Raw genomic sequence first — 20700 nt, 5'->3', positions numbered from 1 at the left:
ACAGTGTAAATGCAATCATTTTCAAGTATTACAATTTCACTATAGAATTCCGTAATTTGAAGTCTATTCTGGTTTCCCTACTGTTTTTAGTATGTCTTTTACGCCTTTTGTAAAAGCATGCCGTTTTTGCACACGATATGTCTGCAGCGACAAACAACTGTCTCATTTTATGTGAAATTTTGAGTTTTATAAGCCCAAAGAGTTTTGACGTAGATGGTTCACTTTGGATTGATTTGGATAATTCTTTGATATCTGTAATATTGCGATAAAATTGCGATTTCCTTTTTGTGACATTTGCGATTATTACATGTGACATTGCGATATACATTTGTTTGGAATAAATACCATCTTTAGTATTTCAGACGAACGTTTTGGCGACACGTTTGTAATTGGAAATGCATTCAGAGATAAACTCGAGCAATGGCCTAATATTGCCTCTATAGACAGCAAGGCTCTCTTGAAGTTTGCTGATCTTCTGAAACAATGTCATGCGGCTATGAATATCATCGGCACTCTGAAGTTCTCGACGACGACAAAGAAAATAGAAAATTGATTTCAAAGTTGCCAGATTGGGTAGTTACAAGGTGGTCAAGAGTAGTATTTCAGTGGAAAGAAGATCAAAGACAGTTTCCCTCCTTTAAGCGCTTTGTGGGCTTTATTTGCAAAGAAGCCAAAATTGCGTCAGACCCGGTTACATCTTTGCAGTCATTTAAGCCTGATGACAATAAAACAGCCAAATCGTCATTCATAAAACCAGTAAGGAAGTCTGAAGGACGCTTATTTGCCGTTGATACTGCAGAAGAGCAGAAGTCGAAATTTAAATGCCCATTATGTGCGAAAGGTCATGACTGTATAGCTTTTCTTAACACGACAGTAAGTGAACGAAAAGAATTTGCAAGAAGTAGGAATCTGTGTTTTGGTTGTCTAGGATCAGGCAATATATTTAAAAACTGCACCAGAAGGAAAAAATGCAAGAAATGCTCCAAGTTTCACCCAACTTGATTCCATGGAGACATTGGTGATAAAACTAAAGCCAAAGACAACAGTAAAGATAATCCTGTCTAGTCATCAGACACTGCTAAAGAAATTCAAACATCTTTTTGCGATAGCAGTGTAAAACTTTTGAGCAATAGTAGAGTGCACGACAAGAGCTCAATGGGTTTGCCCGTATATCTTTCACATCGTGATAGTCCCGAACACGAGAAACTGATTTATGAGATGTTGGATACTCAGTCAGATACAACTTTTATTTTAGATGATACATGCAAGTCACTCGAACTTTCGGGAACAGCAGTTTCATTAGTACTTTCTACCATGCTAGCAGAAAACAAGAGCGTAGATAGTGCAAAGATTAAAGGATTAATGGTCCGTGGGTATGACAGCACTTTGAAAATTGCACTTCCGGATACCTTCTCAAGGAACAAAATACCTGCGAACAGAGACCACATTCCTACACCAGACATTGCAAGGTCTTGGCCACATTTATCCTGTATTGCTGGCAAATTATTGCCGATTACAGATTGTGAAATTGGTCTTTTGATAGAATATAACTGCTCACAAGCTCTTGTGCCTCGTGAAGTCATTCCGCCAGATGGTGATGGACGATATGGTCAAAGAATAGACCTTGGGTGGAGTATTGTGGGAATGGTTGACACTCTCAGCACTACAAATGACGAGGATGCTATAGGTGTCAGTCATAAAACTCTAGTTTGTAATGTTCCAACAGATCTAGTTACCTCTTGCTATAAAGAAAATTTAGACAGTGTTGCGTTTGCGTTCAGAACAAGTATAAAGGTCGTTAATCCTGTTGATGTCTCTAAAATGTTGGAGTTGGACTTTAGTGAGAATACTGCATGCGAAGATACATGTACGATGTATCAAGAAGATAAGAGATTCTTGAAATTGATCAACGAAGGAATTAAGATCGATAATGGACCCTATAGTATGCCTTTACCATTTAAAAGAGATTCACCAAGTCTTCCTAACAACAAGTCTGTTGCCGTGCGTTCACTGACCAATCTTGCGAAGAAATTTAAGAAGATGAAAGGTATTTCAAACTTTATAAGGATTTTATTGAAAATCTTGTTAAACAAGGACATGCAGAGAAAGTACACGAATCAGATAAGTTTGTAGAGGAAGGATCTGAATGGTATATACCACATCATGGAGTATTTCATCCTAGGAAACCAGACAAATTGAGAGTAGTCTTTGATTGTAGCGCGACGTTTAAAGAGCAAAGCCTCAATGCACACCTGCTACAAGGCCCAGATTTGACGAATACATTAATTGGTGTTTTATGTCATTTTCGACAATGAAAGAGAGCTTTTATCTGTGATATAGAACAGATGTTTCACCAGTTTTTTGTACATCAAGTACACCGAAACTATCTTCGCTTTCTTTGGTGGACTGACGAGGAGATGACTAATCTTGCAACTTGTCGAATGTGTGTTCATCTTTTTGGAGCAACATTGTCACCTGGTTGTGCTAATTTCGGATTGAAGCAAATAACATCTGACGATGAATCCGCATTGGGAAAGGATGTCGCAGATTTCTTGCGGAAGGATTTTTACGTCGATGATGGATTAAAGTCTGTTTCATCTGTTGAAGAGGCTGTTGAGATAATTAATAGAAGTCAAACAATGTGCATGAACGGTGGGTTGCGCTTAAGCACAAGTTTTGTAGTAATTATAAGGAAGTTTTGAGTCAGATTTCGCCCGAAGATATGAAAGATATAGACATTTTCAATGATAATTTTCCAATTGAATGTACTTTAGGAGTCCAGTGGAACATAAAGTCTGATACGTTTCAGTCCAGAATAGTTTTAAATGACAAGCCGTTAATTCGCCGAGGCATTTATTATCAACTGTTAGTTCCGTATACGACCCTCTTGGTTTCACAGCACCAGTGATTTTAGTAGGCAAACAGATATAACAGCGAACATGTGGAGAAAACATTGGATGGGATGACCCGATTCCTGAGGATTTGCACATGTGCTGGGAACGATGGAGAAATAATCTTAAGGAGCTTACTGATCTTCAGATCCAACGTTGTGTGACACCTGTCGACTTTGATATTAAAGTATGCGAGTTTCATCATTTCTCAGATGCCAGCTCCACTGGTTATGTACAGTGTACTTACCTGAGGTTAGTTGATAATGCGGATAAGGTTCATTGCTCTTTGCTCATGGGAAAAGCTCGAGTAACGCCCAGAAAAGCCATCACCATTCCACGTTTAGAACTTACTGCAGCAGTGGTATCAGTTAAAGTACATTCTCTACTAAGGAAAGAATTTGAGTTTGAAAACGCTTTGCTCTATTTTTGGACGGACAGTTCAGTAGTACTTGGTTACATCATGAATGATGCAAGACGTTTCCATGTCTTCGTTGGCAATCGAGTTCAATAAATTAGAGATCAAACATCACCATCGCCGTGGAGATATGTGTCTTCTAAGGATAACCCTGCTGATATTGCATGCTGGGGAGCCACTACCTCTGAATTGATTAAGTCAAACTGGTTACCCGGTCCACAGTTTCTTTGGCAAACAGACCTACCTTCACATGAAGATTAATCCGAGTTATCAAGCATGGAAATTTTGAAGGATGACCCAGAAGTAAAGAAAGTTCAGGTCTTTTCAACATCTATTATTAGTACAGAATCTTTGTTACATAGACTAGAATACTTTGGTGACTGGAATAAGGCAAAACGCGATATTGCAAATTGTCTACATTACAAGAGGATTTTAATGAATCGTATTTGCAAAGATAGTAAAGGCATTGATATTGACAAGACGTCTAATAATGTTGACGATTTACAGAAAGCTAAAGTTTCAATATCGCGCATAGTACAGAAGTTCATTTTAAAAAGGAACCCGACAAGCTCAGTCGAAAGGCTTCAATTGGTATTGAGTAATCATTGCATCGTTTAGATCCAATCCTAGATGACAATGGTCTTATCCGTGTTGGTGGTTGAATGCGTCAGTCAATTGATACCTATGAAGTAACACATCCAGTTATCTTACCAAGGAAAGGTCACGTAACTCAGTTGATAATACAGCATTTTCACGAAAGGGTAAAACATCAAGGACGTGGTATCACAACTAATGAATTGCGTAGTAATGGATATTGGATTATAGTTCCGCAGTCTCAAACATGATTTACCATTGTTTCAAGTGTCGAAAGCTTCGAGGACGATCACAAGACCAAAAAATGGCCGATCTGCCATTTGATAGAGTTGATCCTGCGCTACCTTTTTCATACTGCAGGGTAGACTATTTTGGACCTTTCTGTATAAAAGAAGCAGAAAAGAATTAAAGAAATATGGAGTCATTTTTACCTGTTTCACAAGTAGAGCCGTGCATTTGGAGATAGCCAATACACTGGATATGGACTCGTTTATCAATGCACTTCGTCGGTTCTTGTGCCTCTGTGGTCCTGTGCGCCAGATCAGATTGGACAGAGGAACTATTTTCATTGGTGCCCAGAATGAACTAGAAAGATCATTAGCAGAAATGGATGATGAAAGAATAGCTGAACTTCTTAAAAGGGAAGGCTGTGATTATTTTAAGTTCAGGACCAATGTTCCACATACCAGTCATATGGGAGGTGTCTGGGAGAGACAATTAGGACAGTATCTTGTCGACTTTATTACTCAGTTTGGGTCAGCAACTCGACGATGAATCCTTACGTACATTTATTTGTGAAGTGACTGCTATAATCAACAGTCGTCCTCTCTCAGTAGAAAATCTGAATGAGCCTCTTTCTCCAGTGCTCACTCCGAATCATCTACTTACCATGAAGTCTAAAATTATCTTACTTCCTCCTGGAAATTTTACAAGACCAGATCTTTATGTACGAAAACGTTGGAGACGTATTCATTACCTCGGAAATGAATTTTGGTTCAGATGGAGACGGAATATTTAAATAATCTCCAATCAAGAGAGAAATGAATTAAGAAAAGACATTATTTACAAGTCGGTGTTGTAGCCATAATCAAATATGAGAATCTCTCTAGGAATATGTGGCGTTTAGGCAGGATAAGGGACACTTATAAGGAAGACGATGGACTTGTGAGGAAGGTACTATTGACTGTTGGTACTACAGATCTAGATAAAAGTGGAATAAGAAAATCGAAGTTAATTGAACTTGACCGTCCTGTGCATAAACTAGTTTTGCTTCAGGAGACCGAGGAAGTCCCCGCCGAGGAGCCTCAATAAACATGCATTTTGGGAACATTTAAAGGATAATATACATTTATTTGATAAGAATTAATTTGATTACATGATTGTTGTTAATAAATATTTTGTTTTTGTGTATATAACATGATATGTTTTTAATTTTTCAAATGTAAGATTTTGTGATAGTTTTTGCTTTGAAAATTGTAAAGCTCAATTTTGGGAAGCCATGTAAATGCAATCATTTTCAAGTATTACAATTTCACTATCGAATTCCGTAATTTGAAGTCTATTCCGGTTTTCCTACTGTTTTTAGTATGTCTTTTAGCGCCTTTTGTAAAACATGTGGTTCAGGCACACGATATGTCTGTAGTGACAAACAACTGTCTCAATAAGTGTAATTTTGAGTTTATAAGCCCAAAGAGTTTTGCCGTAGATGGTACACTTTTGATTGATTTGGATAATTCTTTGATATATGTAATATTGCGATAAAACTGCTATTTCCTTTTTGTGACATTTGTATGGCAAGCCGTTGTGGAATTTATTCCCCATTTATTGATATCAATAAATATTTAATAACATGTTAATGAATATTTATTAACATGTTAATGAATATTTATTAACATGTTAATAAATTGAACAATTTATTGATATCAATAATTTATTATCAACATGTTGATAAATATTTATTAACATGTTGATAAATTATTTGTTGATATCAATAAATGCCAATTTATTGATATCAATAATTAATCTTTAATATCAATAATTCATTTATTAATATCAATAAATGAATTATTGATATCAATAAATGGGGAATAAATTCCACAACGGCTTGCCATACATTTACAATTATTACATGTGACATTGCGATATATATTTGTTTGGAATAAATACCATCTTCAGTATTTCAGTCTTTGGGTTTTTTGCGCCACACGACAACGCCCACCACTGCTGTGATAGACAGAGAGACACCGGTATTTCTATGTCCCCTTCCGCGTAGCAGCAGGCACAACAAAATAAGTGGCTATATCAACCACTTTTCAAGTTTTATACTATGTAGCTGTGACAATCCTATCATTCTGTATAATTAAAGATTTTCACCTCTATTTCAAAAAAAATATATCTACATCCTTTCTCTAACATTCAGCTGTAGCTCTGAAAATGTCAAAAGTTTATTGGTCTGCACTCTTATATTCCAATAATTTATAACTTAATATTGTGATAATTTTCTAAATTAAAAGTGATTTGTAGTGTTAATAATAGGTCTATATAGATGTATAATATGACCTAGTTTGGGGAAGTTCCAACAAGGCCTTATCAAATATGTGAACTGCCTGAAATAAAATTCTTTCGAAAAAAATGCTAATAATAGAAACATTTCTTATATGAATATTACATTCAGATTGACAAACAGGGGACTAATGCGCGCATTTTGGAGGGTATCAGAATGATATCTCCCCATTTTGTGTGGCAGAGTATTACACAATACAAAATGAGTGGAAGTTGAATATGGCAAAATATCAACTCAATTGATATAATTTCAATTCCAGAACAAACGAGTCTTGCCGAGTTTGTAATGATGTTGCAACTTATAACACCCTTTTCTCAATGACTTGTACTCTTTTGAAATATTTTAGCCGTTTGATATTCGACATTTGTCATGGCAAAAATTCTAGCGATAATACATCTATGACATCACCAATGTTGTCAGGAAAACTAAGAAACTTCACAACGGGCTTTCAACAGATTACATACTAATTGCAAAGGCAAACTTTCCATATCGGTAGTTCACATCACATTGTCCATGGTGTAATATTACAAATATCAATCCATCAAAGAAGTAGATGACCAAATCATAATCAATAAAAATTGAAACACCGCTTTATGTATATAGTTTTTTATTAGTTTGACCCATATATATATATAAATTTACAATCAGCTGTTCTCTATTTTGAAAGTTGTCAATTAGATCTTAGAAAACTGTAATTCAAATGAGGAAATCTGTTACAGCATTGATTTATCTCAGTGTATGACGTTAAGGGTTGTCCTATTGGGACAAATGAAAGTGCCATTCGGACAAGTAAAAGTTAAATTATATTGGCCTCAAGGACAACCAAATCTTTTTCAATTTTTCAACATTCATCTACTAAAGGACAACTTAAATTATATTTGGGCAGGTAGAATTTTCATCAAATCATTCATTCAATCAAATTGAGACAAGCTTTATAAAATGTTAACGACGTTATCCTCAAAGTCAATTGTTCTTGAAGACATCATTAAAATCTTTACCACACAATTCTTTTTGTCTAGGCACAAGTGCTCTTTGCCAGCTTTACCGCACAATACTGATTATCTAGTCACAAGTGTTCTATGGTAATGATTCAAAAGTTAAATTTACATTATTTAATCGTATAGGTTTTTGCCATGATTAATCCACTGCCTGAAATATACAGAGACCAGTACTTAGTTTATAAGGTGTTCTTACTAGTTTCAGGTCTTGTATTCTATCTGCCATGTCTGTGAGATGAGTGTTGACCTCATTTAACTCCCTTTTCAGATCTTGGATTTCATCTGGAAGATCAGTAAGTCCGTCAACATGTTTCAATAATACTTGTACTTGTGTAAGTATTTCTGCTATTGATACATCTTCAGTACTGGTTCCTTCAATAAACTTCCTACCTGAAATAAGACAAAAATGATATGTTATTATTGTATAATGTTAGAATACTGTATACCCCATAGACCTTAAAGAAGACATAACTTGAAATACTTTGAGCAAGCTGACGAAGAGAATATCCCCCACTTCAAATGAACAAAAATGTAAAACCTTTAATTTTGATTATCTCCCTTTGGAGTAATCCAACATTTATTATACTCTGCACATCTACAAATAATGCCCAACGCTCACGATGTTTTAACACATAAAACTTAAATTTGGATTATCTCCCTTTGGAGTCACTGGACAGTTATCATATTCCATTTTGCAAATCTACATGTACATATGATGCCCAAATTTTCTATGAAATTTCATCAAAATCCCTTTAATTGTTTTTAAGGAGGAGTTGTGCTTACGAGAAATATGGACAAACGGAAACCGATGGATGGATGGACAGACAGACTGACAGGATGATTCCAATGTATCTCCAAACTTTGTTTGCAGGGGGTAGGGGGTGGGGGTACAATTATACCAAAAAGTCTCACTGTATTTTGTTTTTGGTCACTTTGTAGTAATGGCGACCATATTTTTCCCCAGATCAAAAATTTCCGTTCAAGGTTTTAAGAAATACCCTAAGCTAAAGAACATTCAAGCAAAATTTGGTTACAATCAAATTCTAACAAAACTTTGCTTGAATCTATACAGTAGTTTTAGAGGAGATGTTTCAACAAGAGCCTGAATTGCTCACCTGGTTCAATTTTTGTCTTTCAAGGGCAACAACTCTAATAAGGAGTTCACCAGCATTTTTTACTCAAGAAGACTTTGGTAAGGACCATTCCAACAATTGAAACGGTCTTTCTCTCTAAGTAGTTGTCAAGACATTGGCTGAAAATCTCTGAAAAAAATAATGTTTTTGCCTTTCAAGGGCAATAACTCTAAAAACACAACAGGCTCCAAGGAGACTTAATCATTCACTTGGTCATTTATTTTTTTTTTTTTGTCTAACAATTTTGACTCAAGAAGATTTTAGTAGGCCATATCATTAGAATCATTTCAGCAATTGAAATTTTCACTCTATCTATCATAGTTTTACTGGAAACTAACAAAAAACTTTGGGCCAATGCATACTTTTGTAAGCCTTATAGTAAGTATCATTTAGACAAATTAAAGAATTTGGCTAAACCTAAGGATTTTAAGTTTATTGATTGATTGTTGTGGGTTAACGCCCGAGCAGTAATATTTCAACTATTCAGGCGAAAAAATTTTGAGAGATATTCGAAAAACATCTGTCTGACCCCTAAGTTTTATTTTATTTTCTTTAAGTAACAGCAGCAATGTTTTTGACAGGTAAAAAACCCCACACCAGTTCTATGCACAATACTCTAAGGATCATTCAGTTCTATGCACAATACCCTAAGGATCATTCATACCAAGTTTGGTATAATTGGTCAACTAGTTTCAGAGGGGAAGATTTTTTAAAATAATAACGTTAAAAATAGCCAAAAAATATAAAAAAGGCAACAACTCCAACATGGCTTAACAAATTTCCACGAAAATTTGACTACAGATAGATCTCATCATTCTAAACACTTTTTCTCTGTTAAAATTTTACTAAACCTATCAGTTTTGGAGATACATAGGTAGAAACGTCAAACTCCTGTTGTATTTCTATTAAGAGCAGCTAAGTTCAGTTTTATGCAGAATACCGCAAGGAACATTCATGCAAATTTTGGTTCCAATTTTTCGTCCAGTAGTTTTGAAAAATTGTTAACGACAATAAATAAGAGGATTCTAGGAGCCTGAATCGCTTACCTGGTTAAAGTTTGTTTTTTAAGGGCAATAAATTTAACAAGGAGTTGTCCAACAATTTTGACCAAAGAAGTCTTTGGTAGGACTATCATATTCATTTCAGCTATTTAAAATTTCTTTCTGTCTATTATACTTTTCAAGATATTGGCTGAAGACTGTAAGAAAAAAAAACGTTATTTTTCATCTTTCAAGGACAATAACTCTTACAAGGCGTCCCCTGACAACTTTAATCTTCTGAAGACTTTTTAGCAATTGAAATAATTTTGCAATAACAAACTGTTTTGGAGATGTAAGGGAAAAACTACTGTCCAACCCTTATGTTCTATTTTTAGTAATGGCAGCAATGTTTTTCAACAGATAAAAAATCCCCACCTTAGTTCTATGAAGGATACCCCAAGGAACATTCATACCACGTTTGGTTCTAATTGGTCAAGTAGTGTCAGAGGAGATTTTTGTTAAAAAAAAACCCATTAAAAATGGCAAAATAAGTCGAAAAACGGGCATTTAAACAGATTAAAATGAAATTTTACTTCAGATAGATCTCATCATAGTTACCAGTAACACTTAAATCAGAATTTAGCCAAAACAGGTTTGGGGACATGTGCAAAAAACTTCTGTCTGACCACTATGTTCTAATTTTAGCAATGGCAGCCATGTTTTTCAACAGATCAAAAATCCCCAAATCGATTCAATGCAGAATACCCTAAGAAACTTCATACCAAAATTGGTTCAAACTGGTTAAGTAATGTCAAAGAAGAAGAGTTTTGAAAAACTGTAACGACAACGGATGCCAAGTGATGGCAATAGCAGTTTTCCAGTTATCCCGAGACACAACAGAACAAACTATTTCTTGATAAAATCATAAAAAATGTTTACATTTCATGCTCATCATTGATCAGCCACAATATCATCTTGATTTTGTACAAATGAAACTCATTAAAATTCACGTTTCTCTAATTTTGCTTCAATTTTCATATCGCTTGACCTGTGTGGAAAAAAATGTTCTCATCACTAGTGACTTTTTTGTTCTCAGAGTTTGATTGGCTTAGAAATCGTTTGTCTTGGACTCCATCTTGAATCCATGTTTATACCATTCATTTTGAAAAATTAGAAATATTTCCAGCCATCAGCTGTGATAAAATCATTCAAAAGATATCCAGGAAAATGTCAAAGATAATTTGACTTAAAGCTTGACAGACAGACAGACAGACAGACAGAGATATCTGGGTAAATGTTTAAGAGAATTTGACCTAACGCTTGATAGACTGACCGACAGAGATATCTGGATAAATGTTAAAGAGACCTAAAGCTTGACAGACAGACAGACAGACAAAGATATTTGGGTAAATGTTAAAGAGACTTTGACCTAAAGTTTGACAGACAGACAGACAGACAGGGATACCTGGGTAAATGTTAAAAACAGAATTTGGACCTTAAACATGACAGACAGACAGACAGACAGACAGACGGACAGACAGACAGACAGAGATACTGGGTAAATGTTAAACAGAGTTTGGATCTAAAACTTGACAGACAGACTGAAAGAAAATGTGATATATAAAATTCTGTATTGTTGAAAATTTAATGTATAGTACATGTACAATAATTTATGGTCATGTATAAAAACGAACAAGACTGTACTTACCTTTATAGCACTGTCTTTTGCACTTGGAGGACATATACTGCTATTGATGATAATTGATAGGAGAGCAGATGCATCACAACTATCATCAAATCCTGTGTGCTTGATCATGTTTGTCTCGTGAATGAACAGCTTTGATAGATCAACTGAATTCTTAATATTGTAGTCATATTGCTCCTGCCGATTCCTTCCTCTTACTTTACTATTATTATTTATAGCTTCATAATTTAAATATGTTGTCTGATAGCTTGGTAACTGATTTGGATAATGCTGTACATCTATTTTATTCTTCATCTTCAGATCATTCCAAAGTTGATCAAGCTTTTTGGCAGCATTTTTCCTTAGGAAAGGAACTATAATCGTATGTAACTGTATCCCAATAAGAAGCCATCTTTTCTTGTCACTATGTACCTGATCTAGGTAACACATATTTAATGTAATGAGAAATAAAAAGCCTCACAGAGTGCAGTATGATATGACCTAAGTGGTCTGACCCTTAACACTTGGGGCAAGTGTGGTTTCACACACTTAAGCATATGGACTTTATATATATACAACACCTGGTTTGGACACAATAAACCACAAAACTTGATATTCAATTAAAAATTTTCAAAATCATACCAAACTAGAAATCACTGAGATGGAATGCATCTCTGTGGGCCCTACCGTGGCAATTAAGGCATATATACTAGTGAATATAGGTGATCTACCCACGTGCCAAATATTAAAACCCACATTGGAAGACACAAGAGTTACAGCCTGGACAAAAATTTGTCACCAAAATGACCTTGTGGTCAAAGTTCAAGGTCAAAGGTCATAATCCATGGAGGACACATCATCTGTAAGTGATCTACCAACATGCCTAATATCGAAAGCCCACACTGAATCACAAAAAAGGTTACAGCCCGGACAGAAGTTTATAACAGACGACTACTGTTCGTGCTGAGGCCCTAATAACAAAAAGTCACTCTTTTGGGGTGTGGTTTCTCTGACCCCTTATACTAAAAAAACCTTAAAGTTATCTAAATTCTCATAAAAAAATGCAGGCAGGGATTTTCATAAGGAATCCAATAATAAGATATTCAAAATCAGACCAAAAAAAGTAGATTTTTTGGGGTGTGGCCCCTTTGATTGCTTATACATGTAACTCAATAACTGTATGAGGTATCTGAAATCTGATCAGAAAAATTTTTTTAATGGGACCAAAAATAAATTAATTCATGAAATGCTTGTTGTAGGCCACTTTTTCATGCCACAAAAACCAAGTTTCTATGAACTTCATGGGGTCGTATAAAAAATGCATGTATATGGATGGTAATAAAATATTTTGCTGGGTTAGATATTAATGAAAAGGTTTGTTTGTTTGTTGGGGTTTAACGTCCGAGCAGCAATATTTCAGCTATATTCAGACAATGAACATGAAATGGATGATAAAATGAACATGAAATGAAAAAAAAAGGATGGGTCACAAGGATAATAGGGTCGACAAATTTTGATTGCCACTGGAAAAAGAGGGGATGGGTAAGGTCGGGCAATTTAGCCTCCTGTGGCGGAGCGCAAAGGTTCCTACTCCTATCGAATACCACAGCAGGGTTCTTTAACGTGCGAGGAACGTGGCATCTTTCCCAACATGGTGCACCACTATGGTTTGCGGTCAGGTTTTCCGTATTATAGCCTGACAACCCCAGCATGTAACACGCCAGGGGTACCCCATTCCACCACCTGGGGCACACATCCCAGTTGCTCTGTGGGCAGAGCGCCTAGCCCCCGGCTAGGTTTCTGAGCACTATTTAGTTGCCTTTTACGACAAGCTTAGCGCTGCTGCAGGCCTATTCTTTTAACACCCGGACCTGCACGGGGGCCGACCGTTTGTTTGCTTAGCGCTGCTGCAGGCCTATTCTTTTAACACCCGGACCTGCACGGGGGCCGACCGTTTGTTTGCTTAGCGCTGCTGCAGGCCTATTCTTTTAACACCCGGACCTGCACGGGGGCCGACCGTTTGTTTGCTTAGCGCTGCTGCAGGCCTATTCTTTTAACACCTGGACCTGCACGGGGCTATTCAAGCTTGAAATTGATCTGAATTTCTGTTGTGATTATATAAATAACATGGACAGACAAACGGACAGAAAATGATAAATAAATAAAGAACAACATGATATGATTGTAGTGGTCAAACCCTAAACATGTAAGACTTGCCAATCCTGCAGTTAAATGATTTATGGATGATTTCTTTTAGACGGGTTTTCATTTTTTTATCTTGAAGTAAGTAAGTAATGCATGTTGAAAAGTCATAAGTTTTAGTTGTAACTGTTACTAAAAATACATGCACATTAAGCAAGCATTAACTTACAGTTAATATCTCTGCTTCAAAGATATATATATATAATCTCCACAGACAGTAAATATTTTCCTTCTCACTACCTTCTTATAAAGATCCATTTAGATATTTAAGAGGAGTTGCACTTTCAAGGTTATTACATGTAAAACCCTTAAGTTGGATAATCTCTCTTTGGAGTCCTCTATCAGTTATTATATTCCTTCAAGCAAATCTACTTATTATGCACAACCTTCTTATTATATTTAGTCAAAATCTTTTGAGAAGTTATGAAAAAAATTCCGCTTAGAAGGTTTTAACATGTAAAACCCTTAATATTGATTATCTCCCCTTAGAGTCATCTGATAATAACATCCACATATCCTATTAAATGTTATCAAAATCTATAGAACAATTTAGACATGTTAGGAGTTGGGCTTACAGGAAATGTTGACAAACAGACTGACAGACAAACAGGCATTCCTATATACCCCAAAACTCTTTTTGAGGGAGTTATAATTAGTTTCAATGAAGGGGCAAGATTTAAGGCTATCTAATAGATCTTTAGACTTTTTGAAAATCCACATTCGCAAAGTCAAAACAGAGTGATATTGCTAATATTTTGATATAAACATTTAGATTACCTTACTTCTCAGAAAACATGTACAAGACATATACAGTAGCCACAAAAATGACTAGAACAGCAATGATAACTAATCTGAAAAAGACAAAAATTAAAAAATCATATAGAAGTTAACGAGGGTATGATTATAAATTTCAGCAGGATTTAACATAAAGATCAAGTCTTAGTCATCAATTTCAAGTTCCTTTTTATTTTATCTTTTGTATCAATACTGTATATTGTAATCTAAATATGAGTTTTTATTTTAAAAACTTTATTTCACAAGGGCATTTACATGTGTACATTAGTCAAATAACTTCTTTTTAATCTCTACAATAACAACTCTGGTATTATGTCATAGAATACTTATATGAGTTCCATAACTTGACTCCAGATCTGCAATTTAAAAAAAAATACAATTACTGGTTGAAATATAAAAACAATGACATAGTCATAAATCAGACTTAAAATAAAGTGCTTCGCAGGATGTAGCATATTATGACTGCTGGAGTTATTTTTGAAAATATGGGCCAAGTATGAAGGCACCTATCAAGCTTGATGCAACATAATATTCAGAACATTTCCAGTCAGATGTGACCAAGATAATGGCGCTTTTATTAGAAGCCTTGAAGAACTTAATTGTCTGAAGATTTTAATTTTATTTTGTAGAAATTCACTAAAATATTATTGAGCTGAATAACTACCAGAAACATATTTACTGGATATAAAAGAGATATTGAACAATATAAAACGAATTTCGTTTGGACTTTTTTTTGGGTAGAGTTTAGAAATAGTAGTGAAATTCCACTTGACTAACTTAATTTAAATTTCATTGCAAAGTCAAACTTGCACATTTACACAACTGAAGTCGTTAATTACAAAAGAAAACTTTAAATATTTTTAACTAAACGGTAAAACTGAGTTAAAGAAATTTACACTTTTTGAAAATTCCAGAAGTCTGAAAGATTGAACTCTACAAGAGAAACCAAAGAGTCAAAAAGTTTCTCTAAAAGTCTACATTGGTTGTTTAATCCCATAACTTTCTTAATTTTGAAATAGGCTTTTCTAGCTTTGTCAAAATATTCATTGCTTAATTGAAATTCCATTATATTTAATGGTTAAACCCAAATATGTATAATGTGTTACAGTTTCAAGAAGTAAATTGGTTTAAATAAATGAATTTTCATGTGTTTTACCATTAGAATTGAAGATAACAACTTTAGATTTGTCTTCATTGACCTCAAGTCTCCATGAATGATGTATTTGTATACATTGATATGAGAATATTTGATATTAACGGTGCAAATTTATTTTTTATAAATTTATAGAAAAGCCCTTTTCTCCACACGGTATCAAAAGCCTTTCTAAGATCTATAAAAGCTGCAAAAACTTTTTTGTGTTTTGATATTTTTTTTTGCATTGACAATTGACTTTAATGTAAATAAGTGGTTAGGAGTGCGACTTTTTTCTTTAAATCCAATTTGGCTTTTACTTAGTAGGTTACTTTTTTATATAAAATTTAAGATTCTGTTAGGTATGATTTTGTTGAAAAGTTTTCCAAGGTTAGATGTGATGGATATTCCCCTGTAATTACCAGGGTCAAATTTGTCACCTTTTTTATATATTAGCACTAAGTAGCTTTCGTTCCATATTTTTGGAAACGAGCCACTTTTAAATACTATATTAAATAGTATATGAAGTGGTTTTATTAGAAAGTCTACAGCATTCTTAATCATTTCGTTTGATATCATATCAGATGACGTTGATTTCCTATTTTTTTGTGAACTAATAGCTTTTTAAATTTCATCTATTTTGATTTCCTCTTCATATTCGGAAGTGAAAGATGAATGATGTCTTAGTTCATTAAATAGTTTATTTTATTCATCATCTTTATTGTTTTAAAGTTAATTTTATTATTATTTTCCTTATTTAAGGTCTTATAAAAGTATTAAGAGGATTATTCGTCATTTCTGATCTTGATTTATATCTTGTCTAGTTTGTTAACTAGATTCCAAAAGGATTTGGGGTCTTTATCATTCATTGAGGAAAGTTCTGAGCAAAGTTTTTTCTCTGTGAATCTTTTCCTCATATTTACACAATCTTCGTTACTTAGATCGAAGTGAATAAATTTTTTTCCTGTATTCAGCATTTTCTGGAAATTTGTTGACAAGTTTTTGATAATTTTTAACTGATCTATGGAGGTCTGTACAACTCTCAGACGTCCATTGTTTCTTTCCACTCTTTTTTTCGTTGAGAGTTAATATTTTTTATCATAAATTTTGCTGATTTTTTTTTTTTGTATTATCAACCGAAATAGTATTAAACATGTTGACTGCTGTATTGGATTCATCAAAAGATGTATTCAGAAATGTTTTAACTTATTAGAACTGTCTTCACAGTTTATGAGAATTCTATATTTTTCTATTGCATCAGGAGACCATAAAAATTTTCCTGGGAGGGGATCCAGTGGACATTGGTCATTATTTCTTTAAGTAAAAGAGAACAAAGTACAACATATTGAACAGTGATTTGACAATGAAGTAAAATTGTTTACTTCAAAATATCCAACACTATTTAACAAGTCTTGCGATACAATAATATATTCAACTACGCTACATCCATTGTATGTTTGGCATGTAAAGTTTCCTAGTGGATCCCCTACTTTCCTTCCAATTTGAATTCTAAGGCCAGATTCTTTGCATAGATTTACCAAAAGTTTCTACTACTGTTTAGATATTTAGAGTCTTTATTATTTCTATACATAAATTGGTCTTCAATATACCGATCATCTTCACTGGGAATATTTTTGTAATTATCATTAATAATAAAGTCGGTCTTAGTACCAGTATATGCATTAAAGTCTCCCTGTATCCAAATATGTCCGAATTTACTATATTTTGAAGTCTCAGTTCGAAGATGATCATACACTGATTCTATACCATTTCCTTAAATATCATACACGTGTGTTCTACGTATGTGTGCGCGTGTTTTTATTTATTTTTTGCTTGTATGAGAATGGAAAGTTTACATTAAAAGATGAAATGATCGGTAAGCATTGAACATATTTCGTTTTTGTTTCGTTGCGTTGCATTTTGTTTACGTTTCTCAGTTTACCAGAACCAATCACCCCTTCAGGTTGGCCAGGATTTAGCTATGAGTGACGGGCCTAAATATATCTGTACTCAAGTAATATTTGACATAAGGGACGGAGTTGTTCATTTTGTTTTGTTAATGCAATATACATTCGAACAGGGGATGTGTATATCAAGTCCTTGATTCAGATCTACCTGCTACATGTACCTACGACTACGTTATAGCCTATAAGATAAACATAAAATGCGTGGTTTTAATTTATAGAACTATACACACCCTTGTGTGAAAGTACCCCTATGCGTGGTTTTACGTTGTAGAACTATGGTATGTATATCAAGTCCTTGATTCAGATCCTCATGCTACATGTACCTACGTTATAATGGTACATTCACACAGGGAGTATGTATATCAAGTCTTTGATGCAGATCCACATGCTACATGTACCTACGTTATAGGGGTACATTCACACAGGGCGTATGTATATCAAGTCCTTGATTCAGATCTACATGCTACATGTACCTACGTACCTTATAGGGGTACATTCACACAGGGAGTATGTTTATCAAGTCCTTGATTCAGATCTACATGCTACATGTACCTACGTATGTTATAAGGGTACATTCACACAGGGAGTATGAATATCAAATCCTTGATTCAGATCTACATGCTACATGTACCTACGTTATAGGGGTACATCCACACAGGGAGTATGTATATCAAGTCCTTGATTCAGATCTACATGCTACATGTACCTACCTACGTTATAGGGGTACATTCACACGGAGTATGTATATCAAGTCCTTGATTCAGATCTACATGCTACATGTACCTAGCTATGTTATAGGGGTACATTCATTTATTTTTTGAATAAAATGAGAACTTTTTTCACAGCACTATGAGGAACAGGGACAATTTCTGCGTAGGACTATTTTTGCGTATTTTCCAAATGCTCATTGGTTGAATTGGTGGTCTGTAACCTCAAGTCCTTGATTCAAATTCACATGCTACATGTACCTAGCTACGTTATAGGGGTACATTTGGGTTCATTGTGCTATTATAAACATCCATATAAAAAACAACACTGCTTTAAAATCTTATGTTATAAAATAGCAAGTGGATCCAGGAATTTGGAACAAAAAATATCCAGTTTCTAACAGGGAGTACGTTAGGGGGGAGACTAATATTTTATTTTTGATATCCATAATCAACTTCATTTGCTTCTGATAAAGTTATATGAAGCAAGAAAAAATATAATTGAAGATATATGAAATAATTAATAAATAATCTAATACCAAATGAATAAGATATAAAATGTTATTTCATTTATTGTTATACCAGTATAAATAATTATAAATATTTTATAAATATCTCACAAATTAATATGTGTCATTTTAAACATGTGCTCTGCCTCTTAAGTATATATATAAAAAAAGTTGTTTTGAATAAAATGGGATCACTGCACTTACCATCATCACTTACTTGGTTTTTATTACAAAATACAAAATGTTTTATATTGCAATAATATCCTTTTATGTTTAATATCTGTGTGTTACTAAAATTATTCAAATGATGTTAATCACATGTACATTTTCATTTTTGTTTAGTTGGTCAGCTCATTTTTGGGCGTCGTAATTGACAATAAAGCATTTGTTGTTGTAGTAGGAACTGCCGCTGTATGATAGATTTTAAACAACGGCTGTTGTTAAGTAAACACATTTTATCTACCAGCTGAACATGTATTAGATAATTCAGCCATGGATAATTCCTAATGGGATTCAGTGTCCAGTGTCCAGCTTCAGCTGTTTTCTGATTTGGCCAGCTATTGCAAAACAGCTCCAGACAATGAATTCTAACATCCTTCATGAGGAAATACATGTAGTTTTGTGTTTTTTCTGGTTTATGTAGAGATTACCTTGATCATGTGGTGTACCCTGCATTTTAAATTGTGCACCAAAGGTATTGTCTAAGAAGGAAAAAAATATAAAAGTCATTCTTTACAATTTAATTTTAGTATCAATATTTAATGATGAAATCATTAAGAAAGGTTGATGACATTGCAGTTACATTACAGAATTGGTTAAGGAGGGTGGGGTGCAGGAGCAGATCCAGAATTTTAGATTAGGGGTGGGATGCACAATTGTTTTAGGTTAAATTTTTGTGGAAAAATTAGAGAGAAATTAAAGTTTCAATCTAAAAGTGCCAAAATCTACTTGTGACAACCCATGTTTTGCAAATTTTAGATGGGGGGGGGGGGGCCTGCCTGCTACACCCCACCTGAATCCTCCCCTGGGATGTTGGAATGTGGAGTGGGAGGCATTAATAGATTTAAATACAGAGCCAAGAGGGTCAGAAATTGAAACAAATCAGACCTCCTACATACATGTAGTGGTATTAACATGTAGGACATAACTGATTCTTTATCACTTTTAACAAGCCCTGTGTACATGTAGCTGTCTATACATGTGTTCAATAGACCGATAATGTTCTATAGTTTATTTATGAATTTTCAAGGTTTTTATTACAAACAGAACCCTTTTCAGACATTTTTATTAAGTTAAGGTATCTTTTGCCTTCTTGTGTAATGAAGGTAGATTTAAGGACAGATTGTTTTTTTTTTTGTTTTTTTTTTTATAAATGTTGGGGTCTGATCCAGAAATCTTAAAAATGGGGGTGGCTTCTGGTTTGTTATTTTTTTGGCCCATTTTTTGCACAAAATTTGAAAAAAAAGTAGGGTGCCAACCCTGGGATTTTATACTCCCTTATGTATCCACCACTGCATGCATAACATTAAATTCTTTATGATCCTTGAACCAGATCTTTCACCATTCATATGTTTTGTAGATTTGATATCATATTGAAGACAACAGATAATCATTGATGGACAAGGAGGTAATAGTTCAAGTTATGCTATAATTATAAACTACATGGATATACATTATTTGCTGGACCTGTGTGTAATAATGTTTTCGGGGCCAGATGCAGCCTGTCCTGTCATGTGAGGGTATCCTCGTCAATCTTTGAAGACAAATGGGTGGCTTTGAGCTGATGTTTTCATTCCTGTGGGGTTGTCTCTGTTTTTATACATTGATGTGTTATTTTTATAAAGCTCATGTCATTAGTTTTAGAGACAAAATGTCTTTTAAAACATTGCTTAATAAAATCTAAAAGAATTTTTTTACCAAGTCTTTTACTTGATATGTCAATCTGGGTTAATTTCAGTTGGGCCTGTCCTGGCATTAACTGATCATTGCATGTTGTCAATATTTTTTATTACAATACACGTTTTGCAAATTTAACATTTCATTGAGAATTTGAATTTGACGGATTGATTGAATTGTGAAAATCATGAAAATCAGTACCATGCGGACCATATGTCATTGTGTTTTCTAAAT

At 34.3% G+C, this 20700-nt stretch overlaps 2 protein-coding genes across 3 annotated transcripts in view; both read left to right on the top strand.

Annotated features, from left to right (window-relative positions):
* The first annotated feature begins 2417 nt into the window (after nucleotides 1–2417).
* Nucleotides 2418–3402, top strand: LOC148613173 (uncharacterized). Its single transcript, XM_088586264.1, has 2 exons — nucleotides 2418–2652; nucleotides 3104–3402. Exons 1-2 carry the CDS (start codon nucleotides 2418–2420, stop codon nucleotides 3400–3402), a joined length of 534 nt encoding a protein of 177 aa, XP_088442390.1.
* A 13921-nt stretch (nucleotides 3403–17323) lies between these two features.
* LOC148613172 (kynurenine formamidase-like) overlaps nucleotides 17324–20700 on the top strand; it is a 28189-nt gene continuing 24812 nt past the window's right edge. Inside the window, exons 1-2 of one of the 2 annotated variants that reach the window (XM_088586376.1) lie at nucleotides 17324–17350; nucleotides 20150–20197. In XM_088586376.1, the coding sequence (XP_088442502.1) occupies nucleotides 20186–20197 (12 nt within the window). In that variant the 5' untranslated portion in view covers nucleotides 17324–17350; nucleotides 20150–20185. Of the gene's footprint in view, nucleotides 17402–20149; nucleotides 20198–20700 lie in introns of both variants that reach the window. The other variant, XM_088586375.1, reaches the window with a different exon arrangement.

The sequence above is a fragment of the Perna viridis genome, chromosome 6 (assembly GCF_037379345.1).
Source record: "Perna viridis isolate PV_CMFRI_1.1 ecotype Kerala chromosome 6, ASM3737934v1, whole genome shotgun sequence".
Classification (NCBI taxonomy): Eukaryota; Metazoa; Mollusca; class Bivalvia; order Mytilida; family Mytilidae; genus Perna; species Perna viridis.
The sequence above is the reverse complement of the archived record's forward strand: the minus strand, read 5'-3'. Positions and strand labels throughout refer to the sequence as shown.